Source organism: Podarcis raffonei, chromosome 6 (assembly GCF_027172205.1).
Source record: "Podarcis raffonei isolate rPodRaf1 chromosome 6, rPodRaf1.pri, whole genome shotgun sequence".
Lineage (NCBI taxonomy): Eukaryota > Metazoa > Chordata > Lepidosauria > Squamata > Lacertidae > Podarcis > Podarcis raffonei.
Genome location: NC_070607.1, coordinates 24821845 through 24844757, shown reverse-complemented (window position 1 = coordinate 24844757; position 22913 = coordinate 24821845). Strand labels below are relative to the sequence as shown.

The window sequence follows — 22913 nt, the reverse complement described above, 5'->3', positions numbered from 1 at the left end:
CCATTTTGCATTACTTTCTATGGGAAAGCACGCCTTTGGTTTTGGAACGGACTTCCAGAACAGATTAAGTTTGAGAACCAAGGTACCACTGTACCTTTGCTATCCTCCCCACCAAACCTGTAGTGCATTATTTCCTATGCATGGTAGGAAACACTTTGATTTCCCATTCAGCTGAATGGACAATTAGCACACATTCAAATTAATGGAAAGGTCTACACATGAAATTCTGGATCTGTGCAAACCTTGGTTTTCCCACCATAAACACAGTATCTATTAAGAGGGGGAAGTGGGCAAAGAAGGAGCCATTAACACACCTTCAAGGTATGTTTAATCAGGTCCCACAATTCATTTTCGTCCTCTGAATTATAAACCATAGATAATCAAGGTTTGCAACAGAAATGCTTACAAACCATGATCAGTGGAACTGATCACCAGAAAGCTAATGCCATGTATGAACTGATTGTTTGCATTAAATTATGCACAAGAAATACAAACAAGAAAAAGGGAAGAAATTAAAGCTTTGTTCCCTTATTAGCATAAGGTTAAAGCCAATGAATACATAATTGTTCCACACCCAAAGTATTAAAGGATTTTATTCTTAAAGTACAAAGAAATTAATATGCAATGCTGCCTTATTTTACAGGCAAATTGTTTAGTTCCCCCCTCCCTCTCCTTTCCTTCTCTCTCTGAAAAAAACACACATTTTCTTGCTGGAGGATATTGCCATGAACGAGGCTAGACAGCCAAACTAATATTGATTCAAGAGCACATATCTGAGAACAGCTCAGAACAATAACTCTAAAATGCTATTAGCATATTTTCATTTCAAGTTCCATTTACGTCTATAAATCCCATAATTAAGTTACACAATACATATTTCCCGAATAAGATAACACAAAATTAAGCATAAATATACGGACTGCAAATTGGCAACAATGCAACTAATGTGAAACATTAAAAAGATATAAAATACATCCCAATACTACAAAATGTATGAGATTATTCCAATAATTACAGTTTATTGTCATAAAGACAATTACCGGCTTAAGTTCAAAGACAAACATAGAACTTACAACGATCTATCAATCTCACGAACATCAGCATTGTTGTGTTATTTTAATTTACCCAACAGTCCCAAGAAACGGCTTCTTATAAATAACATTCCTCACCCACCCTCACCACGAAGGTAGTGATTTTTTGCTTTTATGTCGTTTTGAGTTTTCTGCTCTTCAGAAAACTTTACTCTTCACATTTACAAATGGTTAGTTTCGAAATCTGACTTATCTCGGTATTAGGGCGCCCTGTAGCCTCTTTTATAATTTTGTCCAGTTCAGATATAGAAAATAATGTTTAAAGCAGCAATGTTTCTCCATTATTTAGCTTATTGGGGGTATAATCTATGACCAAGCACTTCAGACATTTTCCCTATCAGCATATCCATTTTAAAAACAACAACACAAAGCTTCCATTGCACTTTCACCATCCCACTGAATCCTAGCCCTACAAACTGATGACACTGTTACCCAAGCACCATTCAGGACTAAATTGGGGAGCCCTTTAAAAACTCAGGTGCAGTTTACCTCATACATCTGGAATCCACACAACTTTTTCCTGTCTTCCAAACCATCACCTTGTCTTCTCCCGCACAGGTTTCACTGGGGCATTGATAATAAGCTGCGCCTCACACCAACTGCTTCCTCCTACCTTTCGAAACGAAAAAGTAGCCCACAGCAGCCTTCCTGGAATTGGTGCCCTCCAAACGTTTTGGACTATAACTCTCATAACCTCAGGCAACTTGGCTAATAGTGAAGGAAGATGGAAAACTGACCCTTTCCATCTGCTCAATTTGGGTAAGAAATGCTTGATACCCTGGTACATTGTTTCTCAGTTCTTCTGCCCCATGATGCCAATGGATCTTACCCATTTCTCCAGTGTGGTGTAGTGGTTAAGAGCAGTGGACTTGTAATCTGGTGAACCGGGTTCGTGTCCCCGCTCCTCCACATGCAGCTGCTGGGTGACCTTGGGCTAGTCACAGAGAGTATTTGTTGTGGGGGAGGAAGGGAATGGGAGATTGTTAGCCACTTTGAGACTCCTTAGGGTAGTGATAAAGTGGGATATCAAATCCAAACTCTTCTTTTAGGAAGATGCCTGTATCACATGCAAATTAGCCTTCAACAGGGGACCACCACCCCCTTAAAGATGCCAGTTACTTGCCCGAACGCAAGATACCTGCATGCTCTTTACTGTCAATGGCTGATAGATGAGGAAGCAAGAGTATTTGCTTTGATGGAATCAGGTTGACGTCTACTTTGATGTTCTCCAGGTGCCTGAGCAGCAGCATGTTCTTTTAAAGTATGTCAAATTAAGCAGAAAAACTCAAGTCATTTCTTATGCTGAATTGATATGTCGATTTAGACAATTTAAGAACAGTGAGTAACAAATTAAGCAGGTGATAGAAGATCGATGCACAAAGCATCTGTTATTATCTCTGGACCTGACAGATAATCAAGCTCTGTTGAACAGGTAATCAACCCTTCTTGCCTGGTGAACGAGGAGATGTTTTAAGGTGGTTGCAACAGGATCCCAGGATCATTGCGTTGTGGCTCATTTCTGAATGTACAAATGCTGCGCCAAATGTGCTGAAGAGTTTAAGCTGCATTTCCATCTCCAGCCTTAATAATAGAGCAAGTCAGCAAGGATCACCATCAAGAACACCATTTATAGCGATAGGGTTTGAATATGAATGAGGCTTCAGCGCTGCCTGGGTGACTTACTATACCATCAGCTTTGGCAACAGAGTTTATATTTTTCTTTTAACTACCATATGCAATTGCTGCTTTTAATGCAAAGCATTTGCATGACCGGACTTGGGTCGTTGTCAGCTTTTCGCAGAGGCTAAAGCTTTCCTGAAATGTCACAGCAAAGTTTTTGGAGCAAGGATCTGAGCAATCCATTCTGCCACGGGATATTTCCCGGCACGAGTGGCCATGGAAGTCACTCAATGCTAGCTTCTTCAGGTTCTTTTCGTAAACCCACAAACTTTGCAATAACATCCGCACATATGGAACAAACATAAGTGGGAGGCGACAACCTCTGTCTAGTAAAGTAGCGAACTGTGCAGCGTCTGTGGACCCACATGCATGTATGCGCAAAAGCTTTATGACCATAAGGATGCTTATTAAAATAGGCAGAATGTGAACACTGCAAAGCTAAATAGGTTTAATCATCATGACATACGCCTGAAATAACAATGCAGGAACCTGCCACTTATGGTAGTCAAGAGCTTCGTCAGAGAATTGCAAGGACACATTTCCCTAGATACACCAAATGGTTGCATGTGTTGTCCCTGCATTTGTAGCATGTGCATAACTGTGTGAGAGAGAAAGAATGAACTCACATGCACACCGTGTTTGTAGCAAAACATGGCAGGGAGGAATGGTGATTAAAGCATTGACTATGTTCCCTAGCCACCACCAAGTGCTGAATTCACTAGGTTGGAGATATGGCGCTGACAGATATTGCTTCTTCCTACTAGCGATGTAGTGGAACAATGATACCAGTGTTTAGGCATCACCCATGTTAAAGCTCACTATCACCATGGAGCGAACAAATTGTACACTGGTTAAACAGTATTGTTAGAAGAGTTTGCCATGAAAAGTGGTAGATCACATAGGTGTACGTATATAAAAGGGCTTGATTCACGTGGAGCACAGAAGCAGCTCGTTTGGCAACATTTCATTTCATTTCACTTTGAATTTGCATATTGCCTTTCTATATTACTATACGCAAGGCAGGTGACAAGCTGAAGGAGCAACCAAATTGACAGGAAAGATCGCACACCTAATAACAATCTGATCCCATACAAAAAAAGTCGTAACGAAAACATCTTTAGAATACCGGTAATCAACTTATATAAAATAAAGCAATATTCAATAATCCATTAGAATAGTAATCAGTATAACAAAATATCAGCAAATAATTATTAAACAGTTTACATTTAGCCATTTACAATAAAGAATTCCTAAACTGTAATCAATAAAAATAACAGCAAGTCACAACGCATAAAACACCAAAAAAAATACAAAAGCATGTAAAAGGGTCAAGATGAGAAACAAGGATGCACAATTTATATATTTTTAAAAATGGAATATCCCTGAACTCCTCTCCTCTCTTCCCAGCCGCTTCTGCTGTTCTCAAAGTCATGGTCTGATGGCCAGCACAAAGTCTCTCTCCCATCACAGTTCTTCATCTGGAAACATTGGGGGAGAAAAGTAGTTCCTTGGACCAGGTATGGGGAACCCGCAGCCCTCCAATGTTGCTGAACCTCAACTCCTCACGCCTGGCCAAGGATGATGGAAGTTGTCATTCAACAATATCTGGAGGGTCAAAGATTCCCTCGCACATCTTCAACTGGTGTCATGTACCAGACATCTCGCCTGCAATTACAGTGGCACCTTCTCGGTATCTCTTGAAAGGGCATCTTTTAAAAGCCTTAGATACATTTAACTGATAATGGGTTTTAGATGAGGCCAGAGAGATGGAGGGATGAAAGTATTAGGATAGCACCTGAAGTGTGAAGGCAAAGCATACCACATAGTCAGAGATGCAATGGGCCCCTTGTATCAAAGGTTTTAGAAACACTGCCTTAGTCTGATCCAGCCAAGGTTGTGCTATGTTCAACCCCTCCTTTCTTTTAAACATCCATGTTTTATGGTTGTTTCCTAAATGTCACAAAGGCAGATGCTGCCATCTGAAACACACGAGCTATAAATCTGATGTCGAAGAGCCGTTTCAAACCATTTCATCTGTAGATGAAATGCTTAAGTATCTGCCACAGAAAACTGAAAGAGGTTCCCCCCTCCCACTCTTTCCCCCCCTCTCTTTTTTTACTATTGTTGCAGTAAATAAGCAAGTGTGGATTGAAATGACATCAACCATATGCTTTGAAATGAAGAAAAAATCACAAGGCTCGTTACAGCTTGATGAACTCCAAAGAAGGTCAACCACCTTCTGTATGTGTTTGAGCACCATTTTGTATCACGAAAGCAGAGGGTGGGGGAGAGATGCACCCCAATTTGTTAAGGGCTCCCCACAGCCAGATGCAGGTTTCTAGAGAAAGGAAGTCAATTTGTAGCCTTCCAGATGTTGTTGGAGGCGGTGGTACATCTGACATAGGAATGTTACAGTCATCTATAAGGATCTGACTAGCTATAAAATGGCCCTCCAGAGAATGCAAGACTACAACTCCCAGCATCCCTGTCTGCTGCTCAGAGGGCTCATGGGAGTTGGAGTCCAACAACATTCAGAGGGCTACAGGTTCCCCACCTCTGAGCTAGTAAGTTGTTGGGGAAATACAGGCTTTTTTAAAAAAAAATATATCAAAATTAGAATGGTGGTAGATGAAAACATGAGCGTGAAAGGGTTCGTCCAAGAAGTCATCTCTGCGAAGTTATTTTCCCTCATTTCCCCAAATCTAAACAAGAGCAAATAAAACTTAAAACGGCTGCTGTCTTAGATATGTAACATCTTATTCACAAATTAACAGTGCCATCCTACACATGTCTATTCAGAAAAATCATTCTGTTGAGTTCAGTCGGACTTATTTCCAGGAGTTTGTGCACAGGGCTGCAGCCTAAGCTGCTTTGGGAACTCCTAGAGCAGAAAAGCAGGCTAGAGATGAGGTATAAACAATTGCCATTTTTCTTTATTCCCAACAAAGTTCATTTAAAATATGGTGGAAAGAAAGGGGGGTGGTTCTTGTACAGCTTTCCAAGTAACATAAACATACCCAAAAAATCTCACACTGGAAACAAATTATTCTAAAAGATCATTTAATTATAAGAGAAAGGAGGAACAATCTACCCTGATCCCAAAGAATAGGGTGATTTCTGTGCCGCCCATGCTTCCCATCTGACCTATGGTTCTTAAATATCATTAATACGCAAAGTGTTCCAGCAAAGAGTTGTCACAATCAAAAACATCACCTGTTCTGAGCGTGAGGAGAACTTAGCAAGGAGACAGTTTTTTCCTGACATTTTGCAAGAGACACTTCAGAGCTGTCCTCCACCAAAACCTTTCATTTTACCTTCTCTCGGCATCCATTTGATACGTTCAATGACAGTTTTAGTCTCAGCCACATGTGCCTGCTTCAGAATTACTTCAAGCGAGCCAGCACAAACTCGCTGAACAGTTCTGCCAGGCCCGCAGCCTTGAATTCATTTTGCAGCTCACCCAGCGTTGAGTACTCTTTGACTTCAAATGCCTGAAACCTATGTTGTACAAGAAAGACTTCATGAATATGCCTGCTTCCGTGTCAGAATGTAATTATCAATTCAAAGCTGCTTTTCTAGCCGAAACAGTGCTAAATTATACCTTCTGTGTGCTGCCTGAGCTTTTGTTTCTGAAAGAACGCTAATCATTTTCTCTTTACACTTCTTTCCGCTCGAATCCACATCCACCTTGCTGGTTTTCTGAAGAAGAAGATATTCCTAAATCACACACACACAAAAAAAAAAACCCCACACAACATCAGAACATGAAACGTCAACTGTAAGAACCTGTTGATTAAACTTTATTGCTGAAAAATAAAAAGGGGAAGGAGGCCCGTCCTTAGCATTGCCCTGGTCAAAATCTCAAGGTTCTTAAGACTGAAAGTGAAAGACCAGATGAAGTCTGAAGTTGCAAGACCAGTGTTACACTTGTGTTTCCTTGTAAAGCATGGAAAATATACACCCATGATGGGATACCCAAGTTTCCAAGTTTTATTACGGCAAAAGCCAGTGACACTAAACACCATGATGGGATACATGAGGGAACGCTGGTGACATGCTTCAGTTGTGTTGGCCTATTATTATTATTATTATTATTATTATTACTTGATGCACCAAGTCTTCCAGTGTTCTTAACTAGAGCTACCCACAAACTTCTTAAAACCATCAGGGATGTAATTACTTTGGATAACAACCCATTGTTGCTATTATTTTAGTTTGCTGTTTTAATGTTTCACATTCTGCACTTACGATCTTCATAACTTACAAACCAACCTGTGACCATTTGGTAAATGGTGGTATAAAGGTAAAGGTAAAGGGACCCCTGACCGTTAGGTCCACTTGTGACCGACTCTGGGGTTGCGGCGCTCATCTCGCTTTACTGGCCGAGGGAGCCGGTGTACAGCTTCCGGGTCATGTGGCCAGCATGACTAAGCCGCTTCTGGCGAACCAGAGCAGCGCACGGAAACACCATTTTACCTTCCCGCCAGAGAGGTACCTATTAATCTACTTGCACTTTGACATGCTTTCAAACTGCTAGGTTGGCAGGAGCAGGGACCAAGCAACGGGAGCTCACCCCGTCGCGGGGATTTGAACTGCCAACCTTCTGATCGGCAAGTCCTAGGCTCTGTGGTTTAACCCACAGCGCCACCCATGTCCCTAAATGGTGGTATAGAAATCCCCAAATGAATAAGACATATAGGAAGTTACATTTTGAAAGAGCAAACATTTATGAGTAGTCTACAGGGTCATTCGACCTTCCTACCTCTATGGTTATGTTACATGTACTTATCCCTTTTTTAAAAAAAAATCCTAGTTATGTCTAGGTTTGCAGTTGGCTTATCCTGATCCAAATTATGTAATCTAGCTTAGAAAACAGGCTTCCACCACAATTCTGCTACGCTACGAAGAAACTTGTTGCAGGAAGACAGAACACCATATTCTCCCTAGTGCAGCCATAATCACATGCATTAGTCTCTAAGGGATGTGGAAGTGCAATGGTCACTATTTACCAGAAGTCTGTTTGGCTAGCATTTGGTTCCATCTGTTCCTAGAATAGGGATAGGCCACAGTAGGCCTCAGACTCCCACCAGCTTCCTGTCTGAAAACCAGCTTTTTTCCTCCCAAGCAAAGTTCCTGTGCAAATTGCCAAAGAAGTTCGGAACAAAGTTTTCCCAACATGGACTTCAGCCGATTTCTTCCATGTGTGAGGAAAATGCAGGCAAATGCCAGCCGAGATACAGCTCTTGGCTAACCCAGTGTTGCTGTTTCCTCTGGAGAAATGAGGATTAAAAGATCCCTTTGCCCGGGGGGGGGGGGATCAGTGCGTGGGGCTAATATTGCTGGCTCTTCTTCAATTCAGAAATAAGCTCCCTGTTGAAGTTAGCGGCTGACCAGACCCTCTTAACCCAATGCTAAATCTTGTTATAAATCAGGATTCCCCAAACTTGGGTTTCCAGATGGTTATGGACTACAATTCCCATTATCCCTGACAACTGGTCCTGCTAGCTATGGATGATGGGAGATGTAATCCAGAAACAGCGGAAGACAAAAGTTCGGGAAACCCTGCTCTAAATACAAAGGGTGGCGGACGTGACACAGAGCTTAAACTTTAAAAAGACATTGCTGTTAATAAAACAGCCAGTTTCACAAAACGCCTAACAAACATACAAAAAAACACCTGAATTTATTTGAACTGACATAGTTCTCTGAGCTATCAGCAACCGAACCGGCAAATCAGAGCAATGTCTGCACCTTAATGCTCCTTCTGTCTCCTTGAAGAAGAATCAGAATCATCTTGCCCATGAACATCAGTCTTCCAGTCAACTTTAGATCTGCACACCACTTTTCTACTGTTTTGACATATTTTCCCTTTGCTCTCATATGATCTAAACGCAGAAGGGCAATCCAGACACCATCCTCCTCAGGTCCGTCTGTTGATAGAGTACTTTCCCCGCTGCAGACTGAAGTTTCAGCTTGCTCGACAGCATGCTTAAGATTCTGCTGTATCCAGAGAATCAACTCGTGTACCATGGGCTGTGAAAAATGCCTCTTTGCTTCCTCGAGTAATCTCCTTTTCACGGCCGCACACTGCGTCCTTGTAAGCTGCTCAGAGCTAACAGAGATATTCGGCAGGCTTGATGGGTAACCAATCGGCAAATGAAACAACAGCTTCAACAATATATCTGTGCCCAAAGGTCCTTTTGCGCTGATCTGAATCCTAAACGAGATTCCTTCCGTCTCTGAAAAAGCAGCCAAAAGCAATGATCAACTGAGAGTCAATTAACATATTTGCAACAGTTGTTTGTTGGTTTGTTTTTACCCTCAGAAAAAACCTTTACTCACTCTCGGGGGCAGGGGGAACCTGAATGATCTATTAATATTTCATATAACTATAAAATGTCTGGTGTAAGATTATTTTTGCACTGCGGAGGGATAAGGGTAAAGGGACCCCTGACCATTAGGTCCAGTCGTGACCGACTCTGGGGTTGCGGCGCTCATCTCGCTTTATTGGCCAAGGGAGCTGGCGTACAGCTTCCGGGTCATGTGGCCAGCATGACTAAGCTGCTTCTGGCGAACCAGAGCAGTGCACAGAAACGCAGTTTACCTTCCCGCCGGAGCGGTACCTATTTATCTACTTGCACTTTGACGTGCTTTCGAACTGCTAGGTTGGCAGGAACAGGGACCGAGCAACGGGAGCTCACCCCATTGTGGGGATCAAACCGCTGACCTTCTGATCTGCAAGTCCTAGGCTCTGTGGTTTAACCCACAGCGCCACAAAGTACAAAATCCACACATCAAATGTGAAGTGTACCATGCAGTGCAGAGGTGGATAACCTGCTTCTGCCTGAGGGTCACATTCATTTGTGGGCAACTTTGTACAGCTAAAGTAGATGTGGTCAGACACCACTCGAATAATCCCAGTTCATGAACATAGTCCAACCAGGAAATATCACCAGGGGAAATATCAGGGCCAGTTAGCGGTGTAGCCTGAGAGAGAAGGATTTGGGTTGAAGCCTGAGGGCTAGGTAAAATGGCCTGGAGGGCCACATTTAGATCCTGGGCCTGAGGTTTACCACCCTTGATGCAGTGGCTAAAATACTAAGATTGTAATCCAGTATCTACTTACCGGGGAGTAATCCATATTAAATCAATAGGATTTACTTCTTCGTTTCCATTACTTATTTTATTTATTAGACTGACAATACCACCCTTCATCATAAGAACTTAGGGTTCACAGGATAAAAATACAAGTTAAGGCACAAATAGATAGTTAAAACAAAAACAACAAAACAAGTATAAGATTACACACTGAGCTGTTTTTGAGAAACTAAAATATTGCATCCACCATGAATTTGTTGGGTGGTGTAACCTGGGAGATCAGGGTTCAAACCCCCACTTGGCTATGAAGTTCACTGAGTGACCTTGGGCCAATCACAGTCTCTAAAATGGGGAAGGGAGAACCATGAGTATCGCCTTCAGCTCCTTGCAGGAAAAGATGATATATAAATGTAGCAAATATTTCTTAGCATGGTTTCCCAACCTGAAATATGCTGAAGGTACAAGTTATAAGTTATGTAAATAAAACATTAAGTGAAGCATTTTGGACATTCAAAAACCAATATATAAATGGCAAAGTATTGTGGCATGTTGTTATGTGAATTATATAAACTGGATAGGCTACTTCCCAAAAGAGGCGAAGGAAAATCAGTAATCAGGCCAAGCCTATCATTTTCAAGTCAACTGGAGAGTGCTCAAAACAACTTTAAGAAAGGAAAGGAAAAATAGAGTGTCTAAATGATATTACGCTTACTAAGGTTCCTGAGTTCTGCCTTTGGTACTTCTCTGTCCTTTGTGCCTAACGGGGAAGTCATAAAGCCAATTGTTACCCTAAGCATTTTAGTTTAGGGATTAAAGAAGAGATTAATGCTTTAACACACCTGTAAGAATTTAATCCAGGACCTGAATTCATAGCGATAGATCTTGAATGGAAAGCAATGTGGAAGGGCCTGCTTAAGTGTTAGTGAAATTCAATATAAGTCTTGGGAATACAAATATGGATTCCATCTAATCAAGAACTATTAGTTAAGATCAACCAGGACTCTTTGAGGGTGAACTAGTAAGACTTTGATTTTTTTTTCTCATGCGAGGAAAGTCATGTTGCTTAAGTGTCAAACTATTTACAGCAAATAGACCCTCAGACACAGATAGGGCAGGACGATTTTTCAAGAGAAAACAGTGCAAAGAAAGAAGGATTAATATCCCCAACTTCCTATGTTGGGGGTATTAATCCCCCTATATCTAGATCACAGTTGCCTGAAGCTGCTTTCTACAAAACAAAAAAAGAATGGTAAGAGGGCAATTTGAAGTGCATGCTTAACGTTTAATTTTTGCTTTAAACGTTGTCAAATGCTGCACAATTCTTGTTAATGCTTCAGAAAGGGGGAAAGTTCACAAGTCTTTGGCAAGATAAAACCCAGTCCCACAGAAGAAGAAAAACTTACAGCTAGTGTTCAGACATTACAGGAAGTCAGATTTTCAGGAAACAATGAAAAATCAATTAAGATGACTCTCACTTAGAAGATTGTAAGGTTTGGTTTGATGGAGAATTATCTGATATTATATTTATGTAAGAGCCAGTTTCCAGCCATTGAAACAGAACCAAGGGTAGGCAAATGGCAAACACTGGCTGACTGTTTATGAGCTGTGGATTTGGGACAGGAGTGAAATAAAACGTATCCCCTAACTAGTCACCTGCTTCAAGATGGTGAGGTTTTTCCCCCCCTTCGGGGGTGTCCCCAGTTTTCTCCCTCAGACGCCAGTCGTTTGGTGTGGGGGTTTGGAATTGAATTTTTGCCTTTGCAAAAGCAGAGCCAACACCTGCCAACCGGCCTGGATGCTGGCGAACATAAACAAAGATAAAGTTTCTAATATCCAGAGAGAGAGTGTGTGTGAGAGACAGAGACAGAGACCACTTGGGGGTCATCAAATGAAACTGACTAACTGCCAAGAGGTTCAAGCCAGAACAAATTTCTTCACAAACACCCATAATCAGCTTGTGGAACTGGCTACTATCAAATGTGAATGGCTTTAAGCCTAGCCCCACGAATTTGTCTTTCAATGGCTATTAGAAGATTGTGAGGGGTTAAAAAAATGGTAATAATGATAATGATGGTGTAAATTATTTTGCATTGGTGGTTTTCATTATATTGTGCATCACTCTGGTTTCCCAACTGGGAAGTAGAGCAGCATATTTTTAAAAAATAAAATAAAATAAATGAATAATACTGTTGAGAGACAGGGTACCCCTAATTGAATACCAGTTGCTATGGGTACAAATATACTACAAGGAAGCACTGTTGACTTCATGACTTATTTGTGGACCTTTCTTAACCATCTGACTGGCCTAGATGGACTCTGGATATGGTCTAGCACAGTTCTTCTTAGAGAATCATAGAGTTGGAAGGGACCACGAGGGTCATCTAGTCAAACCCCCTGCAACGCAAGAATCTTTTGCCTAACAGGGGGCTTGAACCCATGACTCTGAGATTCAAAGTCTCATGCTCTACTGACTGAGCTATCCCAGCTAAGTTATGTCTTTAGAGTTCATAGTACCCTTTATAGGAGACCCCTGCAATTTATGAACCTTTGCTTTACACGTTCCACATTTGTCATAACAGGCATTTTGGCAGTACAGAATAAAGTCAGAGAGATCCCAGACCACAAGATCCCAGACTATCCACTGAAACCCTAGTTATGCACAAAACTTGCTTGAAAATACGTAACTTCCAAGCCAACAGAAACGACCGACCTGCAAGCGGTTCTTCAAACTACCATAATTTTTTCTTCTATTTTAAGTGTATATGGTACTGTATGACTAAATCTGTGAGCCAGGAAGCTCCCGGTTGAAATCTTCCCTCAGCCATAGCCACTAAACTGGCAACGCTGCCATTACAGCCCTATTTTCTAGAGAGCTGCTGAAAGAATTACTGCAACACGAAAGGCTTTGAACACTCGGAACGTGCTATAAAAATGCTGAGTTTCATTATTGTCATCAGACTAATCGCCTGAATCAAAGGCAATGGGAAAAAGGAGTAGAACGGCACGTGGTTTTTTTGTACTGTGCTGTTTTCCAGCAGCAATGCAGCCAGCGTGAAACAATAGCGGCACTTTTGCTAAATTAAGAGGGGACAAGGATCTCATCCACTTCTACTAAAACAGAAAAAAGTTAGGGTGTAAGATGAAAGGTGCTCTTTTTTCAGATCTTCACTACATCGTTTCTTTGATGTGTTCCAACCACTTCACCCCATTCCTTCAAAAAGTTGCTAAAATGTCAACTTGATTCATTCTGAAGGGGTTGGGAGAAACAGATCTGAAAGACGCAGCGAAGCAGTCCCAAGTTTCAGATGAGTTCTTTTGAAGTGGCTTGTCTCTTCCCTACCTCCCAAGATCTACCTCGGCTTCATGGGATGGGCAATGGAGCTATGTCTGATTCCTGCCTCCCGCCCCTTCCTCACGGCTGACACGGCTTCGCAAGCTTCAGTGCCCTCTGCCAAACAACAGACGAAGACGGTTTAGTGAGTGACATGAGCTGAAATGGTTCAGACAACCCTGAGCACTATGAACAGCATGCCGAGAAATGGAGTCTCCTTCTCAGTAGAGTGCGTTGCCCTAAGAGGAAGACATTGCTCCTGTCTTCCATGGGCACTTTCAAGGAAACAAGAGGGACACAGAGGCCCTGACTGACAGGCAAATACAGAATAGCCAACCACAGAGCAGCATCAGGAAGGGGAAACAGCTTGGAGAGACTTTTGTTGTTGTTGTTTAGTCATGTCCAATTCATCGTAAGCCCATGGACCAGAGCACGCCAGGCACTCCTGTCTTCCACCGCCTCCCGCAGTTTGGTCAAACTCATGCTGGTAGCTTTGAGAACACTGTCCAACCATCTCGTCCTCTGTCGTCCCTTTCTCCTTGCGCCCTCCATCTTTCCCAGCACCAGGGTCTTTTCAAGGGAGTCTTCTCTTCTCATGAGGTGACCAAAGTATTGGAGCCTCAGCTTCAGGATCTGCCCTTCGAGTGAGCACTCAGGGCTGATTTCCTTAAGAATGGATCGGTTTGATCTTGGAGAGACTACCATTGTCTAAATCATGAGGCCTCAAGGTCTCATGATCTGGACTGCTGTCAAGAGATTTCCCAACCCTGGCCTACAGCATATCAAACTGCAACCCTAGTCTCCCATTTCGCTTGCTGATGCCATTTTCCCACCCCATGCAGCCACTGGGAGATGTCAGCGCCTCACCCCACGGCCGCACAGAGTGCTGGGCACATCATGTGCGGAGGAAGAAACTTAAACACATTGCAGAGTTCCCAAAAAATAGACCAGAGGCAATTGTACTTCACCCAGCAGAGCTTTACCGCTACTGAAGGCAAATGAGCATAATGGTCACAAATCCAATACATTCAGGATAGGCACAGTCCATAAGCAATCTAGTTGCAGCAGACTTAACTTAAACTTACTTATAACTTATAATAAGACTGAACCTTAACACTATAGCATACAGAACAGAACACCACACCAGAACAAAGTGACAGAAAGACAAAGTGTGAAACCTAGGCTCCTCCTGGCCTGACTATTATAGTCAGCATGACCTTGACAGAAAGGATAACAGAACCAGTTTAAACCAGCTGTACTCAGCTTCCCAGAAGGAATAACCCAAACATCCGAAACCTTCTGCCTGTTTCTTTCACGTAGGAAGAAACCTTCCAGAACACTCTTGAACTAAGTAGAATAGGAAAGATCTCCACACATCAGATCAATACTTTCTGTACTAAGAAATGCAAACTGACAGGGCACCCCCCATTTGAACAGACCATTTTCAAGTTGGCTGGGGGAAGGCATGGCAGCAGCGGCGGACCTGACTGACCCAGGTTCCAGGTAAGGTCCACCTATTTCTTATATAAAGAGGCCACGCCCGAGCCATCCATTTGGGTTTGGCACTTGATCCTTCGCCCTGAGCATCAGATTTGGTCCTGTCCAGATTTCAGGTCAGTCCACATGGAATACTCACTGAAGCACAGAATTGTAGAGTTGCTGTATTGGAAGCCAGGGAGGGATATTTTTTCCTGCAGACAAATTGGGCCAGTTGGGAGGTTTTTGCCAGCAATCATCATAACTTGATGGCGGATAAGGCGTTGGGCTGGATTCTTAGCCTTTTGGGTACCCCGCTAAAGGGGTCCGCGAGGGGGTGTCTCTGTCCGTGAGCCCACACAGGGGCTGATAGACTACAGCACCCTTCCAATATGACACTCATGGTAGGACTGATTCAATGTACGCCAAAATCCAGGGTCGACCCGGCCAATTAATCCATTAGGTGGAGATGACTTTGTTTTTGTTTTTTCTCTTTGTTCTTTCTTCTTCTTTTTTTGTTTCATTTTCTTTCTAGGTATATAAAATTTGTATATAATTTTCGTACACATGTTAGAAATTATAGTAAGTCCTGTAATGTAATATGACAACATTTACTGATGTAATATAAGAATGTTAACAAATAAATAAAATGCAAATTAAAAAAAAGGAAGGAGATACATACCCAATGCCTTCGCCAAAGCCTACTTACACCTGCAATCAATAAAGTGGAGGCCTATTTTAACCCAAAACCAATGTCCTTTATCTTATTGTCTTCCTTGTCCTGCCTCGTGTACCCCGGCCTGCAATGCAAAACCAGCCGGCCACCTTTGTGCCTCGAGTTTGCTTTGGGGTTATTTTTCTTGCACATTTCAAAATAATACTGACATATCAGGCTGAACATGATAACAGCCCTGACTCAGAAGGGCCGCTGGCAGCTGAAGTTGGCGGATTACAAGAAGTCTCCCTACCTTCCCGTAATAGCACCTTCTATTTGCCTGACTCTTTCACAAGAGGTGCTATCTGAAATAGAGAGCAGTAAATTACCATTCTGTTGACATTTATTGTGCTAATAAGTTGGAAACCCAGCACATTCTCACTCATTTCCCCCAGCTGCATGCTTATCATCAGTAAATTTAGTGCTGGCATACTTCAAATTGTTTTCTGTGTTTGGTGTCAGCTAGAAAGGGCTCCCTCTCTACCCCTCCTTTTTTTTCTTTTTGCTGGCTTTCTGTGTCACCCACTCATTGTGCATTTCTGAGCGTTACCTGCAGAAATCCAAATTTTGATGAACAAATATATGTTTTATGGCAAGATAGCTGAGCAAACTGTACAGGAGGACGAGAGAGTGGATTAACAAGTAAATTATGTCGGTCTATCGGCAACACTAATCTTTGAGGCCAGACAAGAAAAAGTAAAGCAGACCTTTGTTAATTAGCTGATTTAAATTCATTCACACATCATTTTCAATAAAACGCCTGGTGCATGTTGAGCGGGTCACTCCTAAGCTTCAGAAAACTCAGACCGAGTGGAGGGAGAACACCCCATACCCACCAAACCTCAAGAAATCTCTACTCTGACCCATTCACGCCCCTTGATTTTAACGCAACCACATCTCTAATAACGGGCATAATTTGTTATCAGTTGATTAGCATTTCCAAACTGCTGAATATATTTGAAACATCTAGGCAGCGTGCAAAATACAAAATGGAGATAAAAGCAACAATCGAGCAATAGCAGGGTCCAATCTTAAGCGTCAGAGAAAACCTAGATAGAAAGATATGCCTGTTAGCAAACAATTATTAGATGCTCATGCAGCACTCACTATAGAAAGTCACTAGCAGAGGGACTCAGGAGCGATGGTGGTTTCACCAGTGATATACTGCTGAGTGAAGCCGACATCGCAGTCCGCTCCTCATACCGGTGGGAGATATATTGATATATCGCCCAGGCCTAGTGCCTTGGTGATCAGGCGTATGGGATTTTTTCCAACCCTAAACATGGGTAAGCAACATTACAGCCGATTTGTATTTTAACAGCAAGCATTTTCATAAATTATTCAATCTAATTTGGATGCTACAAAGACACTCCTGGGATCCACAGCAGCAAAACTAGTTATGTTTTGCAAAACTGATACATATCTCATACTGGAACATTTTGCAGGACTGGGAGGCACATAAGATCTCCAGCTTGGTGCTGGAAATAAAATGTCTTGCCTGCATTCCCAAAGCATCATCTAATTTTTAGAATCCTCTTTTGACAGTTATTTATAGAGTTTTTAAAATATATATTCTAACCAGACCAAAGGTAGGGTTTGACACCTGATTAACAAAACCTTCGCTGATTAATGTGTTAATAAATCAAATGTGCATTTGTTTGCAGCCTATGACAATCGTTTTGAGAAAGACAGCAAGCTTCTCCTGTTCTTTGAGCAGAGATGGCTACACTGTGGCCCAGATCACCTGTCAAAATGGCTGACAAGGAGAGAGAAGGAGATAAGGAGAGATAAGAATCTAGCCCACCAGACAAAGGCAGCTCCCCATCCTCTCTTTAAACCTGGAGAACTTACTCTTGGAAAACAGAACACAAATCTCCAGTTTCTTCTATTCCCTTTAGCAAGTCAAGCAAATTCTGGCTAGTGTCATTCATTTACTCATCACAATTTGTTATATATATATATATATATATATATATATATATATATATATATGATATATATAAAAAATTGTGACAGAAAATTGACACCCATTAGACTCTCTGCTATGTCAAAAGTTAGAAACAGTAAAGATGTGTAACTTTTTTATATCAAAAATCTGACAAGGGGGGGGAAAGAAGCCAAGCTGGATTTGCTACCATTAATTATAAGAGAGTCTGGGATTAATTATTTAGGGTAACTTTTAGGTATGCATGTAATGCAGAAGCAAGGAAAAATAAACTGTCACAATGGGCCAAATTCAGACGGTGATACAGTGGCTTATTAAGTCAAAATATGAACAAGTTCTTTAGAGGGTATGTGCAGCCACTTCTTGGTGTAAGTAAACAAACCAGGAAGTCTCTAGTTAACCATAGTTTCTCAAACTGGATGTAATGGGAAACTATGGTTAATCAGGAGATTCCTGGCTTAACCACAGTTTGAGTGAAGGGAGGGGTGAAAGTGTTCTGTATGGATTGATCCAATGGCCGTTTGAGGCATGATCATCCAATCTGGCTAAGTATCTGAGAGCAATGGTTTTCAAATTTTCGATCTCCGGGGATCCCTTCCTTCACATGCGCTTTTCTCCCAAGGAACACTCTGTCTGTTGCAGAGGTTTCTAAGGTCAGTTCATGCAAAGCACAGACCAGGAAAGAATGCACCCACCACACTATGGCTGCACACTGGAGACAGAGGTGGCAAAGATGGGCCAGCTCTTTTTTAAAGGAAAAGTCTGCCTACCATTACTGATCTCATTCAAAAATGCCTCTTCGGTTTCAGAAGAACTCAACGTCCCCTGGAACGCTGTTTGAAAAGCTACAGTGCTGCGGGGGGCGGGCAGGGGACGCTGAGTTTTAACAGAGAAATTGCCACACATTTGTAGCACACCGCAGTGGGGGAAACAGCTGAACTGTTTTTGGAACATACTCAGATGCATATTTAATGTGCATTGGTGATGTTTAGCAGTCCGACAGTAAACTCGTGCAAAGCAGCCTTGGGGTCTTCGGAGGCGACTGGCAGCAGCGGAGAACGTTTGGTTCAGCTTGCCAGCAGGTGTTGACAGAAAAGCAGGGTACAAGGGCAATGCTTACAAGAGAGATGGGAACAGAATGGGAACACTTTGCATGTTTACAGACATTTGAGCTGGGAGGAGAAAAATAAAATAAATAAAACTTACATCATTTTATTTCCCCCCCCCCATGCTAAGATTCAAAAAACGCCTGAGAGAAAACATATCCAGTAGGAAATTGGGATTTCCTTCTCCCGCTTGACATAAAAGGAAGAAGGTATCAGTTGATGGAGAGCAGGGAAAAGATGACAGAGAGGGAAGAGACTCTCAAATATCATCAATAGAGCTGTGTATCCACCATACATATAAAGCACATTCCCCGCCTCCTGGCAAAAACAACAACAACAATCCTGGGAGTTGTAGTTTAAAGGTGCTGGGAACTACAGCTCTCAGGATTTTGGGGGGAGGTGTTTTAAATGTATGGTGTGTACACAGCTCAAGTTAGTTAGCTGCTCAGGGCCATTTTTTAATGGGCTCACTCAGAAAGCGCTTGATCTTTCCTGAACACCTGACTGATCCCGGACAATCGCCCTTTTGTACAAGAAAGTACAGATAAAGGAATGCAAGAGAAGTCTCACGGGTATTTTATTTTGGATGTGGGCATCAGCTTACATCTCACTGCACACATCTAAGCCAAAATATATCGCCATCAAGCCACTCTCTGTCAATAAAACACACAGGAAGGCAACATCCGCTTGGCTCTGAAAACTGGAGTTCTGGGACCATGAATGTTGCCTACGTGAGCAGTCAGACCACTTGCTGCTCCTCTGCAGCTGCTGTCTGTTATTTAAAGGGGTATCTCTGGGAAGAAATAGGAACTTATATGGAGGGAGAGAAAGGCAAGGGAATGTCTCAGCACGTTGCTTAAAATGTTTTTAGAAACACTGCATAACTTGAAGAAAAAGGGCAGCGCCTGCACACACATAACACACACAACAAACAACAAGTTTTTGAACCTCTGTTTCGCACTACATCTTGTTTGTGGGCCTATTCAGGAAAGTGGCAGTGAATCAGGGAAAAAAAGTTCTTGTAATAAAAATCATTTTTATTTATACCCCACCCTTCCCAGCCAAGGCCGGGCTCAGGGCAGCTAACAAGCAATAATAAAAACAAGTTGAATGAATACAACTTAAAAACAAGATTAAAATACAACATTATAATGTTGAAACATTAAAATGCAGCCTCATCACAAGAGGAGAAAGGAAAAAGAAGGGGGGGGGAATCAAATTGGCTCCAAGCCAAAGGCCAGAAGGAACTCTGTCTTACAGGCCCTGCAGAAAGAAATCGTATCCTGCAGGGCCCTGGTCTCATGAGGCAGAGCGTTCCACCAGGCCGGAGCCAGTGTTGAAAAGGCCCTGGCTCTGGTTGAAGCCAATCTAACTTCCTTAGGGCCCGGGACCACTAGGGTGTTGTTATTTATGGACCTTAAGGTCCTCCGTGGGGCATACCGGGACAGGCGGTCCCGTAGGTACGAGGGTCCTAGGCCGTGAATGTCTCAGGTGCCCTAGCTGAAATCAAACCACTGGTTTTATTCTTTCTTTAAAAAAAGAACCGTAAGCAAGCAGGAACAAGAGTTACCTAGTGTATCTACTCCTGGATTTATTTATTTTTTGCATTGGTGCTTATTTATGCCATTAAAAACCACCATGCACTCAAGAACTTAGGCCCCGTAATGCAGTAGCTTGACTTATCGAATTTGGACCTGGGAGATTAGGGCTCAAACCCCAACTCAGCCATGAAACTCACAGGATGACCATGGGCCAGAAAGTCTCAAGCTAGCCTGCGTCTCCCGCTTGTTGGAACATAGGAAGCTACAATATACTAAGTACCACCAATGGATCCATTAAGCTTGGTACTGTCTACACTGTCAGGCAGCTGCTCTCCAGGGCTTCCGACTGGGTTTTCTCTGAATTATGCTCACACCCTTCTCAAATGCAACCCGTTCCCCCTTTATCCATGGCTGCGTACAAAACAGCAGGAAAAATCAGCAACCAGACAATGGCGCTTTGCATTTGCTTAAGGATATTCTTTAAGGGAAAGAGTAGGGATAAAAACTGATGAAGCAGGCACCTGGACAACAGATTAAGCATTCCTATTATTATTATTATTATTATTATTATTATTATTATTAAAACTGCGCAACAATTTCAAAGGGGAGGGGAAAGTAGGGGGTTGCTGAAAGGGGGAAGTTCATCTTCGCTAATGAGAATCAAAAGTAATTCTGATTTTGATGGGCTGATAAAGCTGAAATTCATCTACCGCTTGCTGCTTTTGTGGCCTTCATAGCTTCTTCTCTGCCCTCCAGGAGCCGCACAGAATTCCCCCCTCCTCATTTTTATGGGAACCCCTGCTTTTCAAACGGGTCTTTTTCCCTCCCCGTGTTGTTGTTGTTGAAAGCAGGTGTGCTAAAAGCTGCTCCCATCTGTCGTGATTAGGAGGTTCTCAGCAAAAACTCCCGGTTATGGGTCACTAAGCCAGCGGTGCTAGGATTGAGAAACAGTCACCTGACACCTCCAGCACTTCGCATTCATTTTCCCCGCAGTAAATCGCGGCAATCGCAGAGAGCTCCTCTAAAGCCAAGTCCGACATGGCAGAGAGACGCACCGCCCCTTCCGCCCGGATTGAAAACGGGGACGGACTTGAAAAGGAGTCCCGTGTCCACAAGGGGGCGCTCCGCCTCCTTCGCTCATTAAGGCAAAGGCAAAGGATGCGGTTTCTGCCGCTGACAGCTGATTCCTGGTTACCTCTGATTGTCTCAATAACTAAGGTTGTGTACTTTGTGATGAAAAGAAGCCCGTTCCTTCGGGACAAAGCACTGTAAATTTAACAATAAGAACAGCCAGAGGCTCCGCATTCCTAAAGTGTGAAGTTTGATTGCTTTCAGAATTATTATTTTTAACAAAGGACTTTTAAACAAAACTTGTGCATGGGAAACAACATAAACTGAAAGTGCGCAGATTGGAAAATTATGGTTATATGGTACTTTGTCATTCTTCTCAGGTATCTGAAACCTTCCTGGCCTGCTGTCGGCACTGAATTCTGTTGAATAGGCAATCTTTAATTCACAGATAAGTAATCTTGAACAATTCCAAGAAATGCTAAAAGTAGATCAGTCCTAAACATGGCATAGTGGTTAGAGCACTGCACATAAAACAGGGTGAGACCCGAGTCCGAATCCTGCCCCCACCTCCATCACAGAGTTCAAATGGTGTGGTGTTTGGGCCCGGTCATCTTGTATCAGCCTAAGCTACCTCACAAGGTTGTTGTGAAAAGAGCTGTTTGAGCTCCTTTGACAAAAGGCTGGATAAAAGGTGGCAACTATAAAAAAAAAGCAATCCATGGCAAAAATAGACAGGGCAACCCAACCCAAGTAGTAACATCATGTGAGGTGCCTTGAAACAATTACCTACAAAAGAAAAGGCCTTATATGGAACGTATCTCGAAAGTCTCCACCAAAAGCCTCTGTCAGCTAAATAGAGACAAGGCTTCCTGTGAAGATATTCATAGCTAGGAGAGTTCATGGGGAATTAGGTGCTCCAAGATATGCTGTGCCCGTGATTTATATGTGGGCAGGGCCCAGGATTGTGCCTTATTGGCAAGAGTGTGGGCAGAGGGAAATCAAGGACACACTTTCTGTTTGTACGGCAGTCAGGTTGAAGGCAGCGCAAAACCCTCACAACCACCGCTGCTTTCAGCTAGTGTCATCCTGGAGCATTGTGGGAAAATAAATGGGTGGTTATACACAGCCACCTGCCAGGATAAGCTCACAGCCAGGGTCCGCCAGCAAAGGAGGGAACCATCAGCGGGACCTTCTCCCAAGGCTCCCTCAAAACATATTTGTATTTTATTGTGGGTGCTTAAAAATACACAGGCCCACGTCGCCTTCATAGTTGCTGTGGCGGGCCATGAGCTCTTAGGGTCAGGTGGGAAATATATCCAAACAAGCATTTTCCAAGGTACCATGGCCGCAGCTGCCCAAGTGAAAGGGTGCTTAACAAAACCACAGTTTCCTTGCTGCTGCAGCTGTGCGGAGATAATTGCACGTAAAGCAGCAGGTCCACAAAAAATTCACTTACAAATACTAAGGCAACAAAACAATACAATTAAAAACAGCAATGTGGCCATGTTTCAGCAGTCTACATATTTCATACCTGTAAGTATGAAATATTTACAAACTAATAGGAGAATGAGCGGCAGGTGACAGAAACAGTTGAAGAGAGGCTGTCAAAAGTGCAGCAAAGTATTGCTTGCTCCTGTCAGGAAGGCGTCTATGAAAATTAGCTGAAACTTACCACCTTCTTCTTTTATGACAATCTTTTCCTCCCTTCGCACTCCCCCAGCAACCATCTTCCTTTCTTAACAATGCTTTGTTTAATACATTTTATACATTTAAATAATTTTTTAAAAAAAATAAGTCAATGTAAGTGTCTTTTAAACTGACACTATCTAAAGTCACTGAGGTCCCCACACACAAGTTCT

At 42.5% G+C, this 22913-nt stretch overlaps 1 protein-coding gene across 3 annotated transcripts; it reads right to left on the bottom strand.

Annotated features, from left to right (window-relative positions):
• Window positions 1-5814: 5814 nt before the first annotated feature.
• Window positions 5815-21097, bottom strand: RWDD3 (RWD domain containing 3). Of its 3 annotated transcripts, none has more exons than XM_053391704.1 (4): window positions 20939-21097; window positions 8523-9010; window positions 6373-6470; window positions 5815-6269 (listed from the first exon to the last, which is right to left on the bottom strand). In XM_053391704.1, exons 1-4 carry the CDS (start codon window positions 21021-21023, stop codon window positions 6155-6157), a joined length of 786 nt encoding a protein of 261 aa, XP_053247679.1. In that variant the 5' UTR covers window positions 21024-21097; the 3' UTR covers window positions 5815-6154. The 3 variants fall into 3 exon arrangements, with proteins under 3 accessions (XP_053247679.1, XP_053247678.1, XP_053247680.1); XM_053391703.1 differs by having other exon boundaries at window positions 6373-6488; window positions 20939-21087; XM_053391705.1 differs by lacking the exon at window positions 20939-21097 and adding an exon at window positions 18293-19335 and having other exon boundaries at window positions 6373-6488.
• Between the last annotated feature and the right edge of the window lie 1816 nt (window positions 21098-22913).

Bases quoted from the DNA above. Each gene is read 5' to 3' on its own strand.
- RWDD3 (XM_053391703.1), bottom strand. From the start codon at position 21,023: ATGTCGGACTTGGCTTTAGAGGAGCTCTCTGCGATTGCCGCGATTTAC. The intron at 6,489-8,522 runs GTGCAGACATTG...TGTGTGATTTAG, and splicing joins GAGACAGAAGGAGCATTAAG to GAATATCTTCTTCTTCAGAA. The intron at 6,270-6,372 runs GTATAATTTAGC...TGTACAACATAG, and splicing joins GCTCAGGCAGCACACAGAAG to GTTTCAGGCATTTGAAGTCA.